The sequence below is a fragment of the Heteronotia binoei genome, chromosome 1, assembly GCF_032191835.1.
Source record: "Heteronotia binoei isolate CCM8104 ecotype False Entrance Well chromosome 1, APGP_CSIRO_Hbin_v1, whole genome shotgun sequence".
Classification (NCBI taxonomy): Eukaryota; Metazoa; Chordata; class Lepidosauria; order Squamata; family Gekkonidae; genus Heteronotia; species Heteronotia binoei.
The window spans coordinates 192,898,104-192,922,963 of NC_083223.1; the positions used below are offsets into that span (position 1 = coordinate 192,898,104).

At 42.7% G+C, this 24,860-nt stretch overlaps 1 protein-coding gene across 2 annotated transcripts in view; it reads right to left on the minus strand.

Moving 5' to 3' along the window:
* Nucleotides 1-24,571, minus strand: part of STUM (stum, mechanosensory transduction mediator homolog) — a 138,184-nt gene extending 113,613 nt beyond the window's left edge. The window contains exon 1 of one of the 2 annotated variants that reach the window (XM_060245805.1): nucleotides 24,103-24,571. In XM_060245805.1, coding sequence (XP_060101788.1) covers nucleotides 24,103-24,298 — 196 coding nt within the window. In that variant the 5' untranslated portion in view covers nucleotides 24,299-24,571. The remainder of the gene's footprint in view (nucleotides 1-24,102) is intronic. The other variant, XM_060245815.1, reaches the window with a different exon arrangement.
* Nucleotides 24,572-24,860: the final 289 nt, after the last annotated feature.

Sequence of the window (24,860 nt, forward strand, 5' to 3'; positions counted from 1 at the left end):
TTGGCACTCCCAGTTGTAGCCAGGTGGTTTTCTATGCGATTTCTATGTGACTGAGTCAGAGTAAGAGGTGTGGGGCAGAAAGAGATTATTGGAGATTACTGCGGTATATCTCAATAGCACTGGAAGAGATGGTACTATGAACTTGGCACCATTTTACTGGTCCTGCTTTTAACAGCCATCTGACATCAAAATTAAACTCCTCCTGTAGATATTAATAAGGATGAAAGTAGTTCACTGGCTAAGTATCTGCACAACAGGTTGCTTTTAAAAGCATGGGAAATACAGCCAGTAAAAAGCTGCAAGCCCCTCATAAATATCCTTTTTGGGATAACTTGTATAAACTTCATATAAGAAAAGCTTTTATAAACTTCATATAACTTGAAATTAATTCATAAATTGTAGTACAATTCTCTGCTACCTTTCACAGCAATTTCCCTGTGTTTCAACCAAAGAAAAGTATGAAAAATAGCTGTCAAAAGATTTTCTTGAAACCAAGCAAGCTTGTTTGTAGCTTGAGGCAGGGTTCCAGTAGTAGCAGCTGAAGGAAGGGCCTACTAAATGTGTCAGCATATTTTAAGGTAGAGCAGCTGCCAGGGTCCAGCATGGGTGGTACACAGTGCTAGCATTCCTGATGGCAATGGCAACAGCACTCCCAACTGCATACACTGGCCAGTGCTGTTGAGAAAGGGATGTGTAGGTGGCACAGGCAATTGAACATGGGCATTAGGAGTGCTTGCAAACTGGAGAAGAATACACAAACAGATAGGTGCATGCAGGTGTGGAGGTGAAAAAAGAGGACCGCTCACTTTCCACCCCCATTTTGGCTCAGCATGAGTTTCAGAGAGATATTTCTGAAGAAGAGGCCTGGAAGTGACATCACAGGAGAAGGTGGTGTTTTGGTTCAGTGTGCCTTAGAAGTGACATCACTTGTTCCTTGACACCACAGGAAATGACATAATTCCTGTCTCCCGGCTCCACCCCCAAAGTCTCCTGGCTCCACCCCCAAATTTTAGTGGGCCATGAAGTAGTGTAAAAATAACTGGGCCATGGGAAAGAAAAGTTTGGGAAACCCTGATCTATACAATTTCACACCACTTCAAAATCAGAGATTTGGTGCTGATGGGTAACTTCAAATTTAGAAGCAACTGCAATGAGAATATGTAATTATTGTACAAAGCATCTTTGGGAGGGGGTTTGTTTTGGTTTTTTGCTTGTTTGTCTTGTAAAGCTATCTTACAGAAAATGCAGTTATTTTTACTTTCAGTCTGGGCTCAAATTTTTACTGATTACTACTATGATGATTTTATGTTGCAATTTCCAATAGAAACCATAGTCTCAATCCAAATAACTGCTCACTCAGCTACATCCACATGCCCAAAGGAGTCTGGATGCATGTTTTTTAAACAACTATCCCCTGTTCTGCATGACCAAAGGTGTCAAACTCATTTGTTATGAGGGCCAGATCTAGCATAAACGTCATTTTGCTGGGCCAAGCCATTTGTGCCATAAATTGTAATGCCAAGTACCAGAGATATAAACTTTACAAAGGCAAACCCAATTAATGATACTATTGTTTACTCAAAATACAAATATGCTTAAAACCTTAACACTCTCCAGGGGGTTTTTTTGTAGTAGGAGCTCCTTTGCATATTAAGCCACATCCCTGATGTAGCCAATCTTCCTGGAGCTTACAGTAGGCCGTGTAAGAAGAGCCCTGTAAGCTCTTGGAGGATTGGCTGCATAATAGGCGCGTGGCCTAATATGCAAACAAAATCCTGCTACAAAAAAAAAAGTCCTGAGTATCTCCCTGATGCCTACCCTCCCATTTCTACTGCCTACTACACATTAGCACTGGGACAGTATACAGGGACATAATGCCCAGCCTCTGTCATCTGGCAATAAAGGTAATCAGTTACTTGCAGGCCAGATAAGTGTCCTAGAGCCCTGTTTTTTAAACTTTAAACCAGCTTTAGCAATAACTGCAACTTTTCTATCCATCATGTTTATGACATTTCACAGCTACCTGAGATTGGTTTCCAGTTAAGAGAAGTTCTAGCCATAGTTAAAAAAATGAAAATTGGAAAGGCTCCTGGGTATGACTTTCTTCTGGTTGAACTCCATAAGTGTCAACCCAGAAGGTGAGGAGCTTGGGTGTGATACTGGATGCCACCCTCTCTATGGAGGCCCAGGTCACAGCTGTTGCATGATCTGCCTTTTTTCATCTCCAGCAGGCCAAACAACTAGCACCCTATCTGGCCCCTCGGGACTTCATTACAGTGATCCATGCAACAGTCACGTCCAGGCTAGACTACTGTAACTCACTCTACTCAGGCTTACCCTTGAAGCTGATCCGGAAGCTCCAGCTGGTACAGAATGCGGCAGCATGATTGCTGTCTGAATCGCCTGTACGGGCGAGCAGTCGGCCGATGCTGCGCAGTCTGCACTGGCTACCAATTGAATACCGGATCCGTTTTAAGGTTTTAGTATTGACATTCAAAGCCTTGTGCGGCCTGGGACTGGCATACCTGCGGGACCATCTCTCCCCATATGAGCCCCGGAGGTTGCTACAGTCGGCCAGCCAACATCTTCTGACCATCCCTGGCCCAAAGGACGTCCGGCTTGCCTCGACCAGGGCCAGGGCTTTTTCAGCCCTGGCCCCGACCTGGTGGAATCAGCTCCCAGTGGAGGTTCAGGCCCTCCAGGATTTGTTATCATTCTGGAGGGTCTGTAAGATGGAGCTGTTCCATCAGGCCTATGGCTGAGGCAGACGGGCATCCTATCACTTAAACGGGCCCCCCTGCACTGATTGCATTGTACTGATTCTTTGAAACCAACATAGCCGGGATTTGAATACCTAGGTTGGGACAAGCAAGCCTAATCGATCGATTTATACCATCTATGCCGCCTCACCTAATGTGAGCTGTAGCTTAATTGTCATAATTTTAAACTGTTTTAATTGTTTTAAACTGGTTTGATTGTTTTATTGTGTTAGAAGCCACCCTGAGCCCACTATGGAAAAGGGCAGCCTATAAATCTATGGAAATAAATAAATAAAGTTAGACTCAATATAATTTTATAGAATGTACTATTTTGTAATATGTATTGTTTTAATTCTGTGAGGTTTTATGATGTGAGCCGCCCTGAGCCTGCTTCGGCAGGGAGAGCGGGATACAAATCAAATAAAATAAATATGGTGGGCAGAATTATTAGCCCCCTTATTCACAAAAATCAATCAAACTGGAAATTCCTGAAATCTGGAAAGTGGCATTAATTACCCCATTTGTAAGAAAAGAATAAAAATGGATCCTTTCAATTTTAAGCCAATTAGCCTACTTCCTCTATTGAATAAAATATATCCTGCCTTTTTAATGAATAAATTAAAAGTATGAATGATAGAATACAACATAATCCAGCAAGAACAGTTTGGCTTTTGGAAAGGCTGTAAATGCATACAACGTTGCTTGATCCTATCAATGCTTGTTAATATATTAAAACTAACAGTGAATCTATATTTGCTGCCTTTGTCATAACTAATATATTATTCCCTGGACTGACTGTCTACAGAGCATTTCTGAACAACAGAAACTAAGATTTTATTGTCAGGCAAGATAAAAAAGTACACATATGATTTAGCAATATTTATCTATGCAGTTATAAATTACCTATAAAATACTTTGATGTATGGCTTCTAGGCTGTTGGGGGACAGGAGCTTATGAAAATGAAATCCAAATTATTATACTGAAGTCTACAAAATGAAGCAGTGATCCTTCTCATGTGGACCTCACCAAAGAACAAGTTGCGGATCATCTCCGCTAAACATAAATGACACATTCAGGTGGATAGACATGTTTGTTTGAAGCAGCAGAACAAAGTTTGATTCCAGTGGCACCTTTAAAGCAATGAAGTTTTACTCAATAACATAGAATTCAATAAACATTCAATAAATTGAAAAGAGTCGAATAAAATGTTGTTGATCTTAAAGGTGCCATTGGACTCCATCTGTAAATGACAGATGGTAACATATATCTATGGTTTTAAATTGCTCGGCTGCAACTCATGGTTAGGATGTGGGAGACCAGTTTAAAATTCTTATTGACATGATGCTTCATCAGTGACCTCATCTGTGTTACAGGGTTCTTATAAGAATACAATTGAAAAAGGAAGACCCTGAGAACCTTGCAGGAAGGGTAGGATAAAAATGCACTAGACAGGTTCTCAAAGAAAAGTCACAACACCCTCCCCTCTTATAATTATTGCAAAACAACCACATTGAATCACCATCTCAATCTTGCTCTGAGAGTAGGGGCAGTCAAACCAATCATGCAGGTCCTGGCTTGTTTTACAGTTACTTGGATCCAAGTCCCTTCCTCCACAAGATGACTTCGAAGCTTAAGTTTTAAACAGCTCCACAATGTAATGGGAGCTGAGTATCCCATTATATTTACAGAAGTTCTTAGGAAGATATGCACTGATGCTGTTGGATCAAGAGCAATATGTTTACAATACAATGAGAAAAACATTAAAATAGAGTTCCCTCAGATTTCACTCAGAGAACCACTAGTTTTATCCATTAATCTAGCCTTTGTTAAAGTGGCATGCATAAGAGGAAAAGAAAAAATTAGTTACATGTAAATAATTTTTTGGAGATGTTTCCCAGAAATGAAGAAAATAAGACTACATACATGCACCAATCTGCCTGCCCCAATAAATTGTAAAAATTCAAATTATATCCCCCCCATTTCCTCTTAAACTTTCTACTCTTGACAGGAGTACTAGTAAATTTACATCAGCAGCAGTTACAAAGCAGAGCCAATTATCAGAGAAATGACTGTGATTCTCTGGTTCAAAAACAGAAGTAATATACCCTTTGAGAGCAACTTTGGATATTCATAAATGTAGTTTTTTGAGAAGTTACAGTGATTTTTCCCACCAACACAATCTCAATGTACAGGTCATGAGATACTTGTACTTGTTTCGCTATGAAGCTATATTTTCAATTCAGTCCTAAAAAGTTGATAGTGTTGCAGTATCAACTTTTCCCACCCACACTAAAAGCTCAAGCACTGTACTAGCATGTTTCTCTCATTCCAAGGAGTCACATTTTACATGACTTATGTCCACTAAGTAACTCACAAAAACAATTCATTCAATGTCTACAAGTAGTGTGTTTTCCAGTTCATGCCCTTCCTTTCAGTCTTTAGACAGATGGTTCTTTTCCCTGAATTTGTACAAGTTTGTCTGCACAATCACTATGAATACTCAGTTTACCCATACACACACACACACACACACACCTCTGTATATACTCTTATTCTTTTAAATGAGGTGTTTACACATAAACAAACCTAAATATCAATGAACTTACACAAAAATCCTTAGTGCCCCCCCCCCCCCCCCAAATCCTCTTCCCTGTAAGAAGACTGTTGCAAATATAACTGTTTTCAGGGACTTTTCTTTGGATATGCATGTCCATGAGGGTGGATGCCATAATTCACTGCTTTCCGCAGGATTAAATAAGCAAAGGGGGGAAATCATGCATCACTTTTGCTGTAAGGAAGAGACCAAGGTAGAATGCTTTCAATGTTGGTCAGTCAACAAATTTTTCTCTTCCTGCTGAACCTGGAATCCACAACTGGAGGCAGTCATGGATAAGTATTATAAGATTCCTTACATATTTATACATCATTCCAAAAGTCTGGTAGCCATTTAATAAAATGGGGAGGGCGCTCGTAAAAAAGAAATGGGATGTATGTATACACAATGACTTGTTCAGTGTCTACAAATAGTGTGTCTTGTAGGTTATGCCCTTCCTTTCAGTCATTAGGTGGGTGGTGTCTTGTAGTGTGTCTTGTAGTTTATGCCCTTCCTTTCAGTCATTAGGTGGGTGGTTCTCTTTTTTGAATCCTTGCAAGAATGTTTTGTCTGTACCATGCAAAATATTTTCCAAAGGACTTTACAGAATGATTCCAGAATAATTCTAAATCTAAATGAGAGGGCCCTATGGCCTATGTGAGAGTGCTGGTACAGTCACACTCCAATAATCCACATGGTTTCAGAGAGAGAGAAAAATGTCTTGACCTCTGTCACCTGATTCCTCATTTTCAGGTTTTAAAAAGTGCTACACACCCAAACCATTCCTTCTATTTACTGTCCTGTCAGTGACAGAAAGAAGTGGTAATGTCCCTTTTGAAGCATGACCCAGTGGATAAGGTATAATTTATTGATCTGGGTGCTATTTCTCCAACTCCTACATACCAGCTGTTATGTGAATAATTATGGTCCAATTTGTTCAATTTGCATGAGCAGGAACACAGGCTAATTGCCCCCATTGTGATGTCAACTCTTTTTCCTCACTTTGTTCAGACAGGACATTTGATGCAAGAATTGAGCGCAAAAGGCCCCTACTGGCATTAATCTTTTTGGCATTAAGCTTTCAATCGTACTAGATCATAAAACCCTGATCTAATCACATCTTTCACACTATGATTATTTTTTAGTCTCACTGTGTAAGATTGTTCTCTTTTACCACATATAACCTAATCAATTTTACATTCAATTACTATGTATCTGATAAAGCAGACTCTAATCTAGGAAGCCTCATAATTTCATTAGACTTTAAACACCACAGGACTCTGTGATTTGTATGAATGCAATCTTCTTTTTAAAAATCAAACCTTAATGAAAATGATCCTTTCATTCCACACCATGCATCCTAGTGCACCTTTGCTTTTTACCCTCTGCAATGTATCTGGTTCAATAAAGCTTTAAAAGTGAATTAAATGAAATGGTAACTAGAAAACTGTCTCTCAGCCAATAGTACTCCATACAGAGATAAGAAATACATTCTCTGCAGAATCGATAGCCAAAATAACTATTACTGAACTCATGCAGAACATGGTATGGTCAAACAAAATGAAGTCACTACGTAAGTTTATAGGATGGCAAGTGACTGACAAGCACTGAAATTGTGTACCCTGATAACCTAATTGGGTATCTGTGGCTGATTACAGACTGGCACTTTGGGTTGACTCAGAGATGCCTCTGAAGTCGACCCAAAAAAACCATCCAGACGGCAAAATCTGTTGCCCACTCCTGTCCCACAGTTACCCAGTCGTCAAGGACGCTCCAACCGCCTCAAAAAGGCACCAATTGGAAAGTGGTCCCTTTTCGCTGGGGCGGCTCCAAGGCGGCACCTGGCCGTCTGGAAGGCACCTTACGAGCACCCGGGGAGCCATGAGCAGGATGTATGAGTGTTACAGACACTCCCCGGCCGCCCGAGGCCCACCCCTTCTTCCAGCACTGTCTGGAAGCTCCAGGGCGCTCTCCTTCCAGCTGGCTTTCTTTGGGGCAGCTGCAAGCCACCCCAAACCGGCCATCTGGTTTCAACCTACGATTCTTATTTAGTTTTTTCCCAGTCATCATCCAGAACTCACAAAATGATTATTATCTTTCTCAAAAATTTGGAAGGCAAGATTAAGCAATAATGTCTTACTCAAAAGATAGCTTCACAGATTAACAAAGAGACTTCCTTTATGAAAAAACACCATGGAATAGCTTCTGCTCACATAAAGTTCTATACATGCAATGAAACCTCTGTATGCACGCCAATGGATTAGAGCTATTCCCTCCCAAGGTAATGCTATTTCTCCCCTTTGTTCTTATAATGTCAAAGTCATTTTATTCATCAAAGATTTCAGGTTTTCACGGCTGGTAACATCATTAGGGTTTATAGAATCTTTCGGGATCAAGTGCCGTGTTCTACTGGAGAAAGTTTTCCTTCCAGACGTTTCGTTCTCAGCTGCGGAGAACATCCTCAGTGGCGTTGCAGCCGGAGCAGGCGCTCAGACCTTCTTGGCTGCTGTGCACTGAGTGGGGCCAGGGCTGCTGGAGAGCTGCTATTTCTAGGCTGGAGGGGGTGTGATGAAAGGGCAATTGGTTTGTGGATGTGCCCATTGTTTGGTGTGGCTTCCTGGAAGGGTAGTGATAAGGAAACTGGCTGTTGAATGTGACCATTGTTCCGTGTTAATTGCTGGGAGGGTTGGAAGGGGTTTGAAGATAAGGAAGATGGTTGTTGACTGTGCTGATTGTTCTGTGGAATTTGCTGGTTGTTCTGAGACTTTCTGCAATTTATAGTCTGTAGGGTGTTTTGCAGAGCTGGGTACCAAGATTGGTGGATGAAAATGCCTTCTTCCTTTCTGTTAAAATTGTGCTGGTCACTCAATGCACAGCAGCCAAGAAGGTCTGAGCGCCTGCTCCGGCTGCAACGCCACTGAGGATGTTCTCCGCAGCTGAGAACGAAACGTCTGGAAGGAAAACTTTCTCCAGTAGAACACGGCACTTGATCCCGAAAGATTCTACAAACCCTAATCATTTTATTCATGTTTGCAATCTGAGCTGAAGTATACAATCCACAATTAACATCCCCAATCAAAGAAAAATTTTGTGCTAAAGAATCAGATATACTCCATATTAAAATAACCTTTTAAAACAGTATTTGTAATACATATGAACAGAAAAAAGTAGCGGATGGGGAAGGAGGCAAAAATTTAATGTGTCAAAAGCACATTAAGGAGCCAAAATCAGCTCCCACGCTGACTGACACACAGCCATTCTAATGGTACATGGTTGGCCAGGAATGGGACAGAGCCAAATTCTTCCTCTCAGTTCTTATCCAAAGAACATTTCAATGGAGTGTACAAATGAAGGGGGGGGGGGAAGGAAATATAGAAAACAAGACATTCTTCCTTTTACTAGCCAAGCTAGATTTAGCTAATGTAGTCTCCAATCATATACAGCTGCAACAGAATTGGTTTAAATAAACAATTATGTTGCAGGTGTATAATTGGAGACTATGAAACCCAGTGTAGTACAGCAGTTAGAGATTCAGAGTAAGGTTTGCAAGACCCAGGTTCAAATCCTCACCTTGCTGCAGAAGTTCCCTTGGTGATTTTGGACCAGTCACATACTTTCAGCCTAATCTACATCACTGGGTTGTTGTGCAGGTAAAAAGAGAGGGGAAATAATGTATGCTGCTTTGGTCCCCACTGTGGATGATGACGGGGTATAAATGAAGTAAATAAATAATATAGCTGAAGATGGGAAGCAGATAAAATGTAGTTTGGTGAATGAATGAGAGAGAGTGAGGTACAGAACTCTGGAATCGTACAACTGTCCCATGGTTTTCCTAGGCAGAGGCTGCTGGGGAAGTAAGGGAAAGCTTAAGACAGAGGGGTATAGGTAAGTTGGCTTTTGGATGGGAAGGAGATAAAGTTGCCAGCTCCAGGTTAGGAAAACCCTGGAGGTTTGGGGGTGAGGCCTAGGGAGGGTAGGGTTTGAGGAAGGACCTCAGAAGGGTTGCCACCCTCCTAGAGATCCACAGAAAAGACTAATGAACAAACACAACTGTGGGAAATATAACAAAAAACAATATTGTACAAGCACTCAAATTGTTAACCAACATTCATAACCCACATTTTATATAAAGAAAAGTAACATTAAAACATTAGTACAATTATCAGTCTAAAGGTGGAAATTACACGTATTCAATACGGAATGACAATAATAAAGTGCAATGTTCCAAAGGTGCATTATCCAAAATTGTTTCTCTAAGTTTCAATCCTTTTAGTCCTTTATCCATTCCAATAAAGACCTTCAAAGGAGTGAAAATTCATTACTGTTAGCCAAATTGCTGTTGAATGAGGTATGGGAGAATTTATTAGGTGGGGAAAGATGGCAAATGTGTGGGGTCAGTAACCTATGTATACAGGAGGCAGTCTACCCAGGAATCCTGAAATAACAAGGAGATTTGTGGTAAACTAAAGGGATTTTTATTAGAAAAATTGTTCAAGCATAAAAGGGAAATAAATCACACAAACAATCAGAGTCTTAGGAAAAATAGCAGGAAATTGGATAGGGAAATATATATGGGAATGATACAGACAGGGAAATACTTTACCTTTGCACTATATTGTTGTCATTCAGTATTGAATATGTATTATTTCCACCTTTAGACTGATAATTGTACGAGGGTTTTAATTATTGTTACTGCTCTTTATACAAAATTTGTGTTATGAATGTTGGTTAACAATTTGAGTGCTTGTACAATATTGCTGTTCATTATATTTCCCACTGTTGTGTTGTTTGCTCAACCACCAGATGGGGGCTGGAGACAACCTGGAATTACAAGAGCTCTCCAGCTGACAGAAATCAGTTCCCCTGGAGAAAGTGGCTGCTTTGGGGAGGGTACTCTATGCCAGGGGTGGCCAACAGTAGCTCTCCAGATGTTTTTTTTCCCTACAACTCCCATCAGCCCCAGCCAACATGGCCAATGGCTGGGACTGATGGGAGTCGTAGGCAAAAAACATCTAGAGAGCTACCATTGGTCACCCCTGCTCTATGCTATGCCATTATAACCTGCTGAGGTTGCTTCCCTCTCCAAACCTTGCCTTCCCAAGGCTCTACCCCCAGATCTACAGGAATTTTCCATCCTAGCACTGGCAACCCTAAAGGGAAACTGATCTCTGTAGCTGGGAGATCTGTTGTGATTCCAGAAGATCTCCAGGTCCCACCAGGAAGTTGGCAACCACAGAAGGAGAGCTCAGGAAAAGGGGAGAGACTATGGGGGCTTTGAGGAAAGGGAAAGAAGAAATAGTGGGGGAGTTGAAAACAAAATGCCTCCTGCAAATCCTTGCAGGTTCCCACTTGTTATTATATAAAGCTGTAGGTGGGTGCAATATGAAAAGCAAAGAGACATACACCTAAGTAGAACTGAACTGTCCCACCTCCATCCAGTGCTGGAACTTTTCCTTTACCTGGGCTTAGATACCACAAGTAGGAGAAAAGTCCCTGGCATGATGGACTGTGACATAATCAATTATGGACTGGTAAGCTATGGAAAGACTCAACTTCATCCACTCATGAATAGCATTTGGGAACATTTTAAAGCTGAAATTGGAGGAGGGAGTTAAGGAATCCATGTTCTTTGATAGAAATTTCTTCTATCGGAGGAAATCTAAACCAACATGTTTTCTACTCCCATCCCCCATTCCATATTATTGGCTACTGTTAGTAGAAAAAGAATGCATGTTATGCCAAAACACTGGAATCAGAGTGGGTAGAAAAAGAAATCTACACAGAAAAAGAAATTTCTCTTCAGAGAGAGCCTTGTGTGCCCAGCACAACACCTGCTGCTGCTCTCAATGTCAGGACATTTGGAATCCAGAATTTAGAAAGAGACAGCTTGCAAATGTCACAAGCCACTCACAATCTCTCGGCTGACACCACCTACACTACCCAAACAGGCAGCCTAGGGACCAGTTCCTAAACCAAATTACTGTACTTGGATTTATTGTGGTTTTGAGTTTTTTTAAGTTCCTAAATTAGTACAATGCATTCTAGTGCACAAATCTAAACAAAGGAAACCATCTAGCATTAACATCTCCACACTGTATCGGCCCTGCATGCCTCCAGCTAAGGAGCTTGTCAATCCTTTGTTATAAAGCTAGGCTAGCAGAGGAAGAATGTCCTACCTTCTCCTCTATATCAAGGTTCATTTCTCCAAGGTAAGAAAACATATTCAGTACAAAAGAATAAAAAGCTTTAGGTGTAGTCAGGGGGAGAAAATACTTTAAAGGACTCATTAAAGTATAAGTAATTAAACAAACTGAAGAGAAGGTCACGTTACTGAGTCATTAAAATTCATACCACTGTGCTATTAGGGCTGAGCTTCTGTCCTCCTCATCATTGACAATTTCCCCTTGAAATAATTAAAATTAATATTAGATACTTTGTCATAACCATATACTATTGAGCATGTCTCATCATAAGTTCTCAAATCAGAGAACCAATATATTCACAGGTGACTATTTTTCACATAAAGATGAGGACTTTAGTGTTAAATCATTGTCAAAACAAAGATGAACAGAATAGTGATGGTTTATATTATAATTTTTACAAAAAGCTTGAGTACTGTTACTTTATAATAAGTTTCCTACCCACCACTATTCAATGTAGGAGGCCTTTTGATTCACACAGGATGGCCATTACAAAAAAGAAGGAAGATAATTAAAAATAGGTGATCACACTTACAGGTATAGAGAGCCCACTTAACAAGTTATGTAATAAGCATAGTGGAAGAACAGCACACTGATTTTCCACCATACAAAGCAGATTGCCAGCACAATGTTTGCATGTATGTATTTAATAAAACATTTATATCCTCCCTTTTCCATAGTTCAAGGAGGCTTTGAATACATAATTATATCATCCAGTGACTATAAAATTCCATATTCCCCCAACCTAATAAAATGTCTGCAATCTATACTCCATTAAAAGCCCTGTTAAATAAAACAGCCCTACTGTGGGTCCTAAGTTTCCAAGGATTGCACTTCCTTCAGGTCCTTGAAGAGCCCATTCCATAAAGTGGGAGAAACCACAAAATACAGTGTGAACCAAGCCTAGATCTTTTGTTTACCCTTTTCAATTTTTCTGCCATATTCCTATGTCTACTTTAACCATTGCTGTATATTCTCTCTATCAGAAGTTGCTTGCTTAATATTTAACTTTTTATTAATACTAGTAAATCTAGGTCTGCAGTACTCCAAGGGCAGCAATTTAATTATTCCATTTTTCTGTTCTTCTCTACTGCCCCCGTCAAAATGAGGGAGGGTGGATTTAACACTGATTTCTACTCATTCCTATTGTTTCACAATTCTGCCCTTGCTGGGGTTTGCCTTTTCATAGTTTGGATTTAGACAGCTGCTCTTGCCTGCTGCCAAGCTAGGAAGGAACTATCAGCCATCTTGCACTTGACTGGGCTAGCACTTCTAGGTCAGGTCTGCTATCTTTCTCTAAAGGAAACACCAAGGCAGCACTGGGGGGTATCACCCAGTGAAATGACCCTCCATCATGGATTATAACATTTGGTATAGTGCTCTGATCCTTGTATGTAGTCCTGGAATGTTGTAGGTTTGTTTGTTGGAAAAGGAGGATGGTGGGCGAAATATGTGTAAAGAATCTGTTATCACTTAAGTTGGCCACTTTTCAGTGTGAGCAGGCATTGGAGGTAAGGTGACAGGTAATGTTGGTATGCAATGGGAGTTATAGACAGATGTAATGAGAATCTAATATCCAACTCATCTCTTAATATGTGGAGGAAGAGGTTTACCTCTTTCCAACTTATTGTTAAATGCCATGTCTGTTAAAAATATTTTTCCATCACATACTATTTGATCACAGAAGAGGTTGTTGACCCAGCATATTTGAATGAGACCTGTCCTAATGATAGTAGTGAATCTAATCTGTGTCAGTTAGCTCCACGTGGTTTGTTACCCTTCAGCCACTTGATGTGGGGGTAGTAGCTACAATTCTCCAAAAGTCTCTTTCATTCTGCAGATACTCAGTGAATATATGGATCTACTATGATTGCACATATATTCACTGGGTATCTGCAGAATGAAAGAGAGACTTTCAGAGAATTGTAACTACTACCCCCACAATATATGGACCTACTATGATTGCACAAGAGGAGCCCCGTGGCACAGAGTGGTAAAGCTGCAATACTGCACTCCAAGCTCTCTGCTCACAACCTGAGTTTGATCCAAGCAGAAACTGGGTTCAGGTAGCTGGCTCAAACTTGACTCACCCTTCCATTTCTCTGAGGTCGGTAAAATGAGTACCCAGCTTGCTCGTGGAGGGAAAGTGTAGCTGACTGGGGAAGGCAATGGCAAGCCACCCCGTAAAAAGTCTGCCGTGAAAACATTGTAATGCGACGTCACCCCAGAGTTGGAAACGACTGGTGCTTGCACAGGGGACTACCTTTATGGTTGCACAGAATTGGGTTCCAGGGACAGGTTAGGGATCCTACTGGTATACCATCCACCTAGCTCTCCAGTGGGTCCTTCGGAGAGCAGATCTTAAACCTAGTGGTGCAGTTCCCTTGACTGGTTGTTCTTAGGGACTTCAACATTCATATCAAGTCTATCTCATCTGGTACTGCTCAGGACAACATAGCTTCCATGGCAACCATAGGAATTACCATGTTGCACTGGGTCCAACACATTAAAAAGGCACACACAATGAATATATTATTATGCATCAAGCAGGTTTCTGGTGATGCAATAAAGTAGGTGAAATTGAAAGCACTGCCATGATCTGTTGAAGTTTCTGTTGGTACTAGCCCCCCCCCCCCGCTTCTAGTACAGGTGGTAATCCCATTAAGATGCTCCACTGCCAGACACTTATAGATCCTAACAATTTCTAGAATGCTTTGGAGGGTAGGAGCTTTAGCACTATCTCTGTCATGTCCTTTGTGCCATCCTGAAAGGCATGTATCCTGTTTTAACAATTTATTAATAACATACAGTTACAATGTTTAGTTATATCTTTTCTATCCCTAACCCATATGATATTTTCAACCCCCCCTCCCTGCATATTAGACTTACCCCGAAGTTATGTATTTAAATCCGAATATAAAGGTAACCCAAACCCATCAAAATACAATGTCTTTTTCTTCTCATTCATATTAAAAAATTGTCCAATGTCTTTTTACGTTCCACTCTAACTCTATATATTTTTTAAATTTCTTCCACTCCTTTTTAAACACTTCCAAATCATAGTCTCTCAAAGTTCTTGTTAATTTATCCATCTCACTCCACGATAAAACTTTCACAATCCAATCCCATTTCTCTGGTATTTTTTCTTGTTTCCACAACTGCACATACAATGTCCTAGCAGCTGAGAGCAGATACCAAATTAAAGTCCTATCTTCTTTTGGAAATTTTTCTATTTGTAATCCTAGCAGAAAAGTCTCTGCAACTTTCTTGAAATCATAACCCAGAATTTTAGAAATTTCTTGTTGTATCATCCGCCAAAAGTTTTTTGCTTTTTCACAAGTCCACCACATATGAAAAAAAGAACCCTCGTGGTGTTTACATTTCCAACATCTGTCTGACATCTTTTTACTCATCTTTGCCAGTTTCTTCGGAGTCATATACCACCTATACATCATTTTAAAACAGTTCTCCTTGATATTCTGACATGTTGATATCTTCATCGAGTTCTTCCAAAGGTACTCCCAAGTATCCATTTGAATTTCTCTGTTTATATTGATTGCCCATTTAACCATTTGAGATTTTACTATTTCCTCTTCTGTAGACCATTTCAATAGTAATTTATATACTTTTGATATTAATTTTTCATTGTCTCCAAGCAGAACCTTTTCCAATTCTGTTTGCTCACATCTAATTCCATCAGATTTCATATCATTTTCCATCAGACTTTTTATTTGTTGCATTTGAAACCAGTCATATTTATTATTTAGCTCTTCTGCAGACTTTAATTCAACTTTCCCACCTTGAATCTTTAACAATTGATTATATGACATCGTTCTTTCTTCCTCAGATTCAGCTGTTATTTTTATTACTTCTGCTGGCACTATCCAAAGCGGTTTCCTCTCATCACCATATTTCTTATATTTTATCCAAGTATTTAATAAAGTGTTTCTAATATAGTGATGAGGAAAAAACCCATCCATCTTGTGTTTCCCATAATACAAATACGCGTGCTAGCCGAATTTATTCCCATGAGCTTCCAACCTTAAAGGTTTTTTATCCAACAGCATTATCCAATCCTTAATCCACGTCAAGCAAACGGCATCATGATACAGTCTTAAGTCTGGGAGCTGAAAGCCTCCTCTCTCTTTTGCATCTGTTAAAATTTTCATCTTAATTGTTGGTTTCTTCCCGGCCCATACAAAGTCAGAGATTTTCCTTTGCCACTTATTGAATTGTTTGCTATTGATGGTAAGCAAAGGTACAAGACAAGGATGTCCGTTATCACCATTGTTGTTTATAATGACTCTTGAAATTTTATTACAAGTACAAGACGACAAAGAAATAGAAGGATTAAAAATTAAAGGATGCTCTTATAAATATAAAGCTTTTGCAGATGACATTGTGTTTATTATAGAGAATCCGATTCAAGTAACACCGTTGCTTTTAACTAAGATAAAAGAATATGGAGAGATTGCAGGACTATATATAAATACAGAGAAGTCGATGTTTTTATGTAAAAATATGCAACCAACTAGACAGAATGAATTGCAGGCATTGACGGGGTGTAAGGTTACTTCTAAAGTTAAATATCTTGACTTAGAAATAACTATGAAGAATATCGATTTATTTAAAAATAATTATGAAAAGCTCTGGTGCAAGATGGACAAAGATTTGATAAAATGGAACAGACTTAACTTGTCTTTGTTGGGCAGGATTGCTGCAGTTAAGATGAATATTTTGCCAAGAATAATGTATCTGTTTCAAACTATCCCGATTGTGAAAGATAGCCGAAAGGCATGTATCCTAAGGACCAAAGAATGCCTAGTATTGCTGCCTTTTCACCATAGAATTTTTGCCCCCTTATATTCTGTAGAGTTTTCAGAACTGATGCAAGTCAGTAAATGTCTATTCTTGAGCAACAATGGACAAAATTCAGAGTAAATCAACAGAACACAGACACAGATCATTTGCATGCCTATAAAGTGGCAATGATGGTGGTGATGAGACCCAACTATTCAATTTTCTGTTAATCATTTTATTTGATCTCCCCAACTGAAGAAGACGGGGTTCTTGGGATTTTGAAATACACCAACTACACATGCTATCCATGTCCTTCATTGCTCATTAAGACCTGCCAAGAGAAAAAAACACATTTTGGTTCAGAGTTCACTTCCATGGAAGTTAAAGAGGCAACCCACCACTGTTAGAAAGCCTTCTTCAGCAAAGAAGTTACAGCAAAATATAGACCTGTATCAGGTTTCCCATTTTGGGGGGAGCCTGTTAAGCAGGTAGTTTCAGACCAACTCCAGATTTGGTAGAGGAAGATTCCCTTGATTCTTTTTCCATTTGATTTATGAGGACAGATTGGTGAACAAATAATTTTGCTGCAATGACAAAGGAAATTTACTTTTGATGTTGGACCTCAAAGCTGTATTTGACATAGCAGATCATCTCCTCTTCTTAAATAATTTGGAGCAGGAGACTGGGAATATCTCATACTATAATCCACTGGGTCTACTCTTGCTGATATGAATAATGACAAAGTTTTTCTTGGAATCAGCCCCTACGAAATTGATGTAAGGTGTTCCCCTGTTTTTTAAAATATTTATACAAAAACGATACATTAGATCACGCAGAACCTGGGGAGTTGCCTTTCATCAACACATTGGATACCTTTATATTTCTTTGTCAAGATGTACAAATAAATAATATGGAGTAAAAGGACAGGTCCTCTTGTGGATCAAAAACTGGCTAATTAATAGGAAGCAGAGAGTGAGTATAAATGGGCAGTCTTCGCAGTGGAGGACGGTAAGCAGTGGAGTGCCGCAGGGCTCAGTACTGGGTCCCATGCTCTTTAACTTGTTCATAAATGATTTGGAGTTGGGAGTAAGCAGTGAAGTGGCCAAGTTTGCAGATGACACAAAATTGTTCAGGGTGGTAAGAACCAGAGAGGATTATGAGGAACTCCAAAGGGATCCGTTGAGGCTGGGTGAGTGGGCATCAACGTGGCAGATGAGGTTCAATGTGGCCAAGTACAAAGTAATGCACATTGGGGCAAAGAATCCCAGCTGCAAATACAAGTTGATGGGGTGTGAACTGATTGCCCTTTGGGTGGTCTCATCCACTGTCTGGAATGACCTGGCAGAAGGCATGTGAAGCTTCTTTTGTAGACAAGTACAGAAAATTATATATAGCAGCCTTACATTGTCAGAAGGTTATTTTTTGCTGCACCTCTCTGCTGTTTGAATTTCACAGTTTTTGGTTGATTAATTTATTGACTTGGCTACTGGTTTTGTGAGAACATTCAAATTCTTTTGGAGCCCCTGGTAGTTCGAAGGTTGTTTGGTTTGTTATGCTATTTTATTGTTACTTTTTAATGATTATTCAATTCATGCAGAGAAGCAAGATACAAATTTTATATAAATGTAGGGGAAACATTAAATGTATTACCTAAGAAGAAGAAGATATTGGATTTATATCCCGCCCTCCACTCCGAAGAGTCTCAGAGCGGGTCACAATCTCCTTTACCTTCCTCCCCCACAACAGACACCCTGTGAGGTGGGTGGGGCTGGAGAGGGCTCTCACAGCAGCTGCCCTTTCAAGGACAACCTCTGCCAAAGCTATGGCTGACCCAAGGCCATGCTAGCAGGTGCAAGTGGAGGAGTGGGAAATCAAACCCGGTTCTCCCGGATAAGAGTCCGCACACTTAACCACTACACCAAACTGGCTCTACCTAAGTGGTCAAGGCATTAAAGCAGCCACTTTAATATCTGGATATCACTCACCCAGCAATCAAGAACATATGATTTGCCACTTATACACTGAAGAACTATGTGAACTATTTTTACAGTTTGAGCTCATATATTCAATGTGCCTAAAGTTTCTTCTTTTCCTACTTCAACAAATGTTCATACAAATTGGGAGAATAATTTTAATGGTAAGACCACCTTGTATTGGAAGGCTTTAAAAGCCCCTCTCCATTCCATGTCACCTTTCCCTTTGAAACTGGAATCCCAGTAGTTGCATTTGGTTTGTTTGTTTTTTTAAAAAGTCTATTAAAAGGATTATGGATCTACATGTGATGCGCAATTGTGCACAGTAGTTCTAGAAAACAGGAATCAGAACATTTGATCCCTTGTTTTTTAGATGCGTTATGATGGTTTCAGGGAAATGGTGAAAACTCCTATATACTTCCCATGTGTAAGGTTGTAAAGTATGCCTAAATATGCAAGAAATTCCCACAATGAGGCTGCTGGTAAAAAGGAAACAATGAACTCTGGCATTATTTCCTGGGTAATTAAAATCAGGAATAAGGTGGCCCTTTTTACTTTTAAAATAAATGGAAGGCATATATATCACAGCATATATTATAAAGTAATATTCTTTATTTACGGATAAAAAAATTCTGATAAAAGTAAAGTGACATTCTCCTGCTTCTTTTTCTGTGAATGTGTTCAGAAAGGTGAAAAGCAACAAGAAAAAACACAAGGAAATAGTACTGTTCAGAATCTGCATTTTTAAGGTGGCTTTCTAGGATAAAATATATAGCAATACTGCAAATGCATTTTATAACTAGGCTAAGAGAGACCCACAGAAAAAGCAAGCATCAAAGTATAACATTTATTGGGACTAAGCCCCACTGAAGTCAGTGGCACTCAGGTGGCACACACGAGCAAACAAAATGTTTAAAAAACACACTCATACCTTCTCACAGGACTATCCCTAAAACACACACAAAGCAGATATTTCACCTCAGATATCTGGAGCTTCCAACATGCGTTCGAGGGTTATCTCTCCCTGACTGCACATTGGTGGCAACCCAGTGAGCTGCAGGGTGGGGGTGGCAGTAGCGGCAGGCAGGGTCAGGGCCACCAGGCTGGCTATCGCTGGGCCTTGCTGTACGCTGAAGCAGTCGATACACCACACATGGCGGACATTCTCGGAGCCATCCTCTCATGGCAGTTAGAGGGCTGTGTAGGCAGCAGGAACATCGCCACGGGCTTTGTGGTGACTGACGGTGGCTCCAACATCAAGGCAGCTGTCCATCGTCAGGGCCTAAAACGCCTTCCTTGTGTGGTCCACCTTCTCCACCTCATGGTTAAGGATGCATTGGGCCAGACGAAAAACCAGAATCGTCGGTATCTAGCCGTGACCCATGAGTACCGACTTCTGCTCCAGAGGTGTCAGCACATCACGGGTCACTTCTCACACAGCAATACGGACTCGTATCTGCTGCGTGAGAAACAGACACTGACAGGCGTGCCAGGGCACCGCCTGATCGGTGACGTCAGCACACACTGGAACTCCACTTGTGCCATGCTGGAGCGCATGGTGGAGAGCAGCCCTGAATTCCTTTGTCTCTGAAACGAGGGTCTTTCGGGATGAGAACCTTCTCACCCAAGAGGATTGGGTGGTCATTTCTCACTCTGTGGAGGTTCTTGGGCCCTTCAAGACCCACACAGAGATGCTCTTGTCTGACACGGCGAGCATCGCACTGGTCATCCCCATGGTTCACATGGCCCGTGAGGACCTGGCCTTGTTTCTAGCGCCAGTTTAAGGCCGTGCAGACATTCTTCCAGTGGTGTGCGCCCTGGTTGTCAGGCTGCAGGAAGGGCTTGAGGCCCGCTTTCAGACTTTCACCCAGGATAAGGTCTACATGATGGTGACCATGTTAGACCCGCGCCTTAAGGGCACGATTGCTGAGCGGGCCAACGAGCTCGATCGCTGGCAAGACGAGCTCTCCCAGAAGATTGAGCACTGCAGAGTCAGGGCAGGCCCAGTGCCGGTAGCTGAGGAGGAGGGGGGTGGAAGCAGATCATCTGCCATTTCCACTGATGTTCATCCCCAACCTCCCCGGCTAGGTAGTGTTTCCCATCAGACTCACACCAAGAAGAGTGCCGAGATGACACTCATTGGGAGGCTCGTTGGCCCCTCTGGGAGCGGTAGTCCCTGCGATGGTTAGGGACTATCTTTTGGAGCCCAACGAGTCACAGGAAAGTCTCCTTTGGACTACTGGGTCGCAAAGGAGGGGGTCTGGCCAGCCCTCTCCTCCATGGCCAAGGCGTTCCTGTCATGCTCACCGACGAGCGTGTAGGGCGAGCGCGTCTTTTCGCATATGGGTGACATTGTCTGCCCACATCGCAATCACCTGCAACCCTGGATAGTTGAGCAGTTGGTCTTCCTGAAGGTCAACTTGCCTCTCTTCAGCTCCTCGAACATAGACTTTGAGAGTGAATGAAGTGAGCACCTACTTGTGCCTGCATCCTCTCTTGGCCCGCACTTGGAAGGTGGTTGTAAAATGCTCTCCCACTAAACATAAACTAGAGTCCAAAGACAGCCCAAAAACTCACTCACAAATTGATTGGCAAAGCACCCCCACCCCACCCCATATCCATCCCCAAACCAAAAGTGAATGCTGGCTTAAAATCTGCAAAGCAAGCCAAATTTTTCCAGTCCCCATCCACACATGCCTAATAATACTGAAAGGGCCATTGGAGCCCCCAACTGAAACCGACAGCACCCACAGGCCCAGCCGGGATAACCCAGTTTTTTTTTCAGGGGCAGGAGGAAGAAAGAGGGAGGTGCCAGTGATGATGACAGGCAGCCAGCAGCCATACCAATGCTGAGGTCCCTCTAATGGGACAGCGATAGCTGGTGTGTTGCTGCTGAGCTGAGAGAGAAGGAATGGTTGCCTTCCTCTCACACAATCTGAGGCCCTCCCAGTGATCTTCCTCATTTGGGGTGCAACTCTGGCTTGCCTCCTCGTGATGCACCATGGGTAACGCAAAAGAGCCTGGACCAGCCAACCATCCATCACTCAAGGTAATTCTAAATTACCTTGGTCCACCACTTCTCTTGTCTGAGAGTTGTGTTGTTTGGGGCAGGGCTGAAGAGCTGGCATCTGTAGTTTGCATGTTGTGTGGCAGAGAAGCTGGCATCTGGGTGAGAGACCCAGAACCAGCATGCTTGTTGTGCTTGGCCAGCTCTCCCCACGTTGTTTGGGGCAGGGCTGGAGAGCTGGCATCTGTAAACTGCACGTTCTGTGGCAGGGAAGCTGGCATCTGGATGAGAGACCCAGAACCAGCATGTTTGTTGTGCTTGGCCAGCTCTCCCTGCATTGTTTGGGGCAGGGCTGGAGAGCTGGCATCTGGGTTTGCTGCAGCCATGGTTTGCTGCAGGCTTGAGCAGATTGTGTTTTGTGTGTCAGTGACGTTGGCAACTGGGTTTATATTGGTTCCAGGCCAGTAGGGTTCATAGAGTAGATAGATGGATGTAGTGCATTTGGGTCCTATAGAGATTCTCTGGTGTGAAGTTAGGTTTGGCTTTGGGTGCCCCAGGAATTGGACCCCCTGGTCCAATTTATTTTTTTTGGCCTTGTGGGTTTTGGCCTTGCGGGTTTGGGACAGTGCCCTGAAGCTGCACAGCAGTTTGGGGGGCTCTCCTCAAAACCCCCTGCTCCCCAGAGCCACTTTTCCCACGACAATTACAGTGGGGGAAGTGGCTCTAATGGTTTTTTTCTCACCATTGGGAACAGTGTTCCTTTTGGGGTGCCCACAGATGGGCGCAGTCTTTTTGGGCCAGGGGGGTTGCATGCAGGCGAGTCCCCTGAAGCTGCCCTGCAGTTTTGGGGCCTCTTCCTCAAACCCCTCTCTGGCCAGAGCCACTTTCCCCATAGCAATTATAGTGGAGGAAGTGGCTAACTGGGCTTTCCCCAGCATTGGTGGCAATGGGCCTTTTGGGGAGCCCAAAGACAGGGACCCCCTGGTCCAATCTTTTTGGGACTTGGGGTTTTGTAGGGGAGAGTCCTCTTCGGGTTCCCTGCAGTTTTGGGGGCTCTCCCTCAAACCCTCTGCCCCTCAGTAGCCTCTGATTATGCCCTATGTTGCCATTGATTTCAGTGGCCCATAGGGTATAATGGTGGGATAAGGGCACACTCTTTGGGTGCCCCTGAAATGGGAACCCCTGGCCCAATCTTTTTGGGACTTGGGGGGTTCGTAGGGGAAGAATCCCCTACAGGTCCCCTGCAATTCTGGGGGCTCTCTCTCAAACCCCCTCCACTCCAGGCGGCTTCCAATATACCCTATTTTGCCATTGATTTCAAAGGCCCATAAGGTATAATGGGGCCGTATATTCAGAAATAGCCATATATCTCCAGTATATACTGCTATTCGGAGTACCGGTATTTGGAAATATACAGTATTCCAAATATTTTGGCCCTTATATTTCCAAATTCGATTAATTCCGGATTTATTTATTTTTTTGCACACCCCTAGTCTCCACTGGGGTAAAGGTGGACTGCAGATAATTTCTGTAATGGAAGTATATCCCCTCATTGTGTTTACACATTGGGAAGACTATGCCCATTGAATTTCTGCCTGCTGAGCAACTGCAGAATCACACTGCCTCTTGTAGGAACAACAGTAGGAGGGGACCTTGTATTTGAAAAGTCCTGACTGAAGACTGCTGTTTGGCTCTGCCCCAGAGTTTGTGCCAATCACAGCAGTTTGATCACTCCTTAGTTTAGATTCCTCTTCCCGGCTTGAGCAGATCGTTTCCTCTCTTGCTCATACAGAAATCCCAGCAGGTATCAATGGAAGAACAATGTTTTCATGCATGTCCTTCAGGGGAAGTGAGGAAGTCAGTAAGGTAGTTCATGGACCTGCTGTCCTGCAAGTTGGAATACATAAACATTACTGCCTCCAGAACAAAAGGGTGCATGGCATTGCTCATATTTTCACTGTCCAAGCAAAAGTTGCTTTTGCCTCTCCCAATCCCATCTCTATATTCAATAACCCAATGAGATGCGAAGGCACGGTTTGTACCAGATTAATTAAAAATATACCACTGCTGGCCACAAAAATTCAAGTCACCAAAACAGATCACCATGCGCCATCAGGAGAATGGTAAGCAATGTCTTCTGGAGAGCTCACCCCAGAATGTGAAAAACTATGAATGGGGAATTAATAATATAATAATAATAATAAATTTTATTTGTACCCCGCCCTCCCCCGCCGAAGCAGGCTCAGGGCGTTAACCTAATTAAAGTAGGTTAAGCTGTAATTGATCCATATTAAGTGGTACATCGATTGGTTGTTGTTTTTTCCTTTCTCTAGGTTTCCCGCACCCCGAGATTACTTAGCGAGCTACCCTGACTTGCTTGCTATCGTGTGAATAACGGTCTTCCCTCTGCGACCCACTTTCCGATTTTTCGGATCAGGGAGAGCAGCAGGTTGTAGGGAACAAATTAGCTGCTTGTCTGTAAGGGTAGCAATCCGACCCCTAAAAGCTTTCTTATAAGACAGTCTCCGCTATTCTTACATGCAACAACAACATACCGATACAGGATGGAGAAATAATCTGCCCATTCTCCAGCATACTTCCACACGATCCCCTCGGTTGTATAGCCGCCTAACCCAGATCCAGAGGCACCCTCCCACGCCTTAAAAGCATCTCCCGCCCAGCAGTTTTGCACACACACACTCGTGCAAACGCCCGGAGACAGGCATACGAGTACTCCACGCGCCTGCCTAAAGGGCAGCAACCGCTTACCTAGCCCCGGCACAAAGGTGTTGAGGAATAAACAGATAACGGCCACGGGGAACGGCATGTAGGGAATAGCCGCACGCAGGGGCCCCTTCTTCTCTCGAACTTGCACCACTACTCCGCTGGAGGAAGAAGCGGCGGCCCGACCAGCGTCCCCAGTTGCTGCTCCGGCCGAGTCCCCTTCTTTGGGACCGCGGTCCATGACGCCTGTTGAAGGGGGATTGCCACGGGGAGGGAGGAGAGGGCACGAAGCAACAGCTCCCCAAAGGCTTTTTGGTCGGGGGAGTCGCCTGGGCGAGAGCCCGACTCTGCCAAAGCGGGCGCCTGGTCTGCGCCTCCGGAGTGGAAAGAGCGTCAGCCGCTAAACGGAACACGCGCCCAGGCTTAGAGAGACAGAGTAGCGCCCTCTCTCCAGGTCGTTCTCTCACTCGCTCCCTCCCGCGCGCTCTCCAAGTTGTTCGGGCCGCGGGAACGCGCGCTCGCGCCTGGCTCCTTTTCCCGCCGAGAAGCGCGCGATGTCTCACGCACCCACGGCCTCCTTTCGCACTTCTTCAGCGTCTCAGTTTCTCTTTCTCCCTTAGTTATGCACATAAGTTTGCCGACTGTTCGTCGCAACCCTCAAGCAGAAATTCAGCAGGGAAAGCTTTTTTTATGATGCCCGGATCAGAAGGGAAGCTTTTTTTACGATGCGACGCCTGACGTTCTGCCAGCTGGAAGGCACTAGAAGGCTTCCCTCCCCGCACGTGATAAAATGTACGGTATGT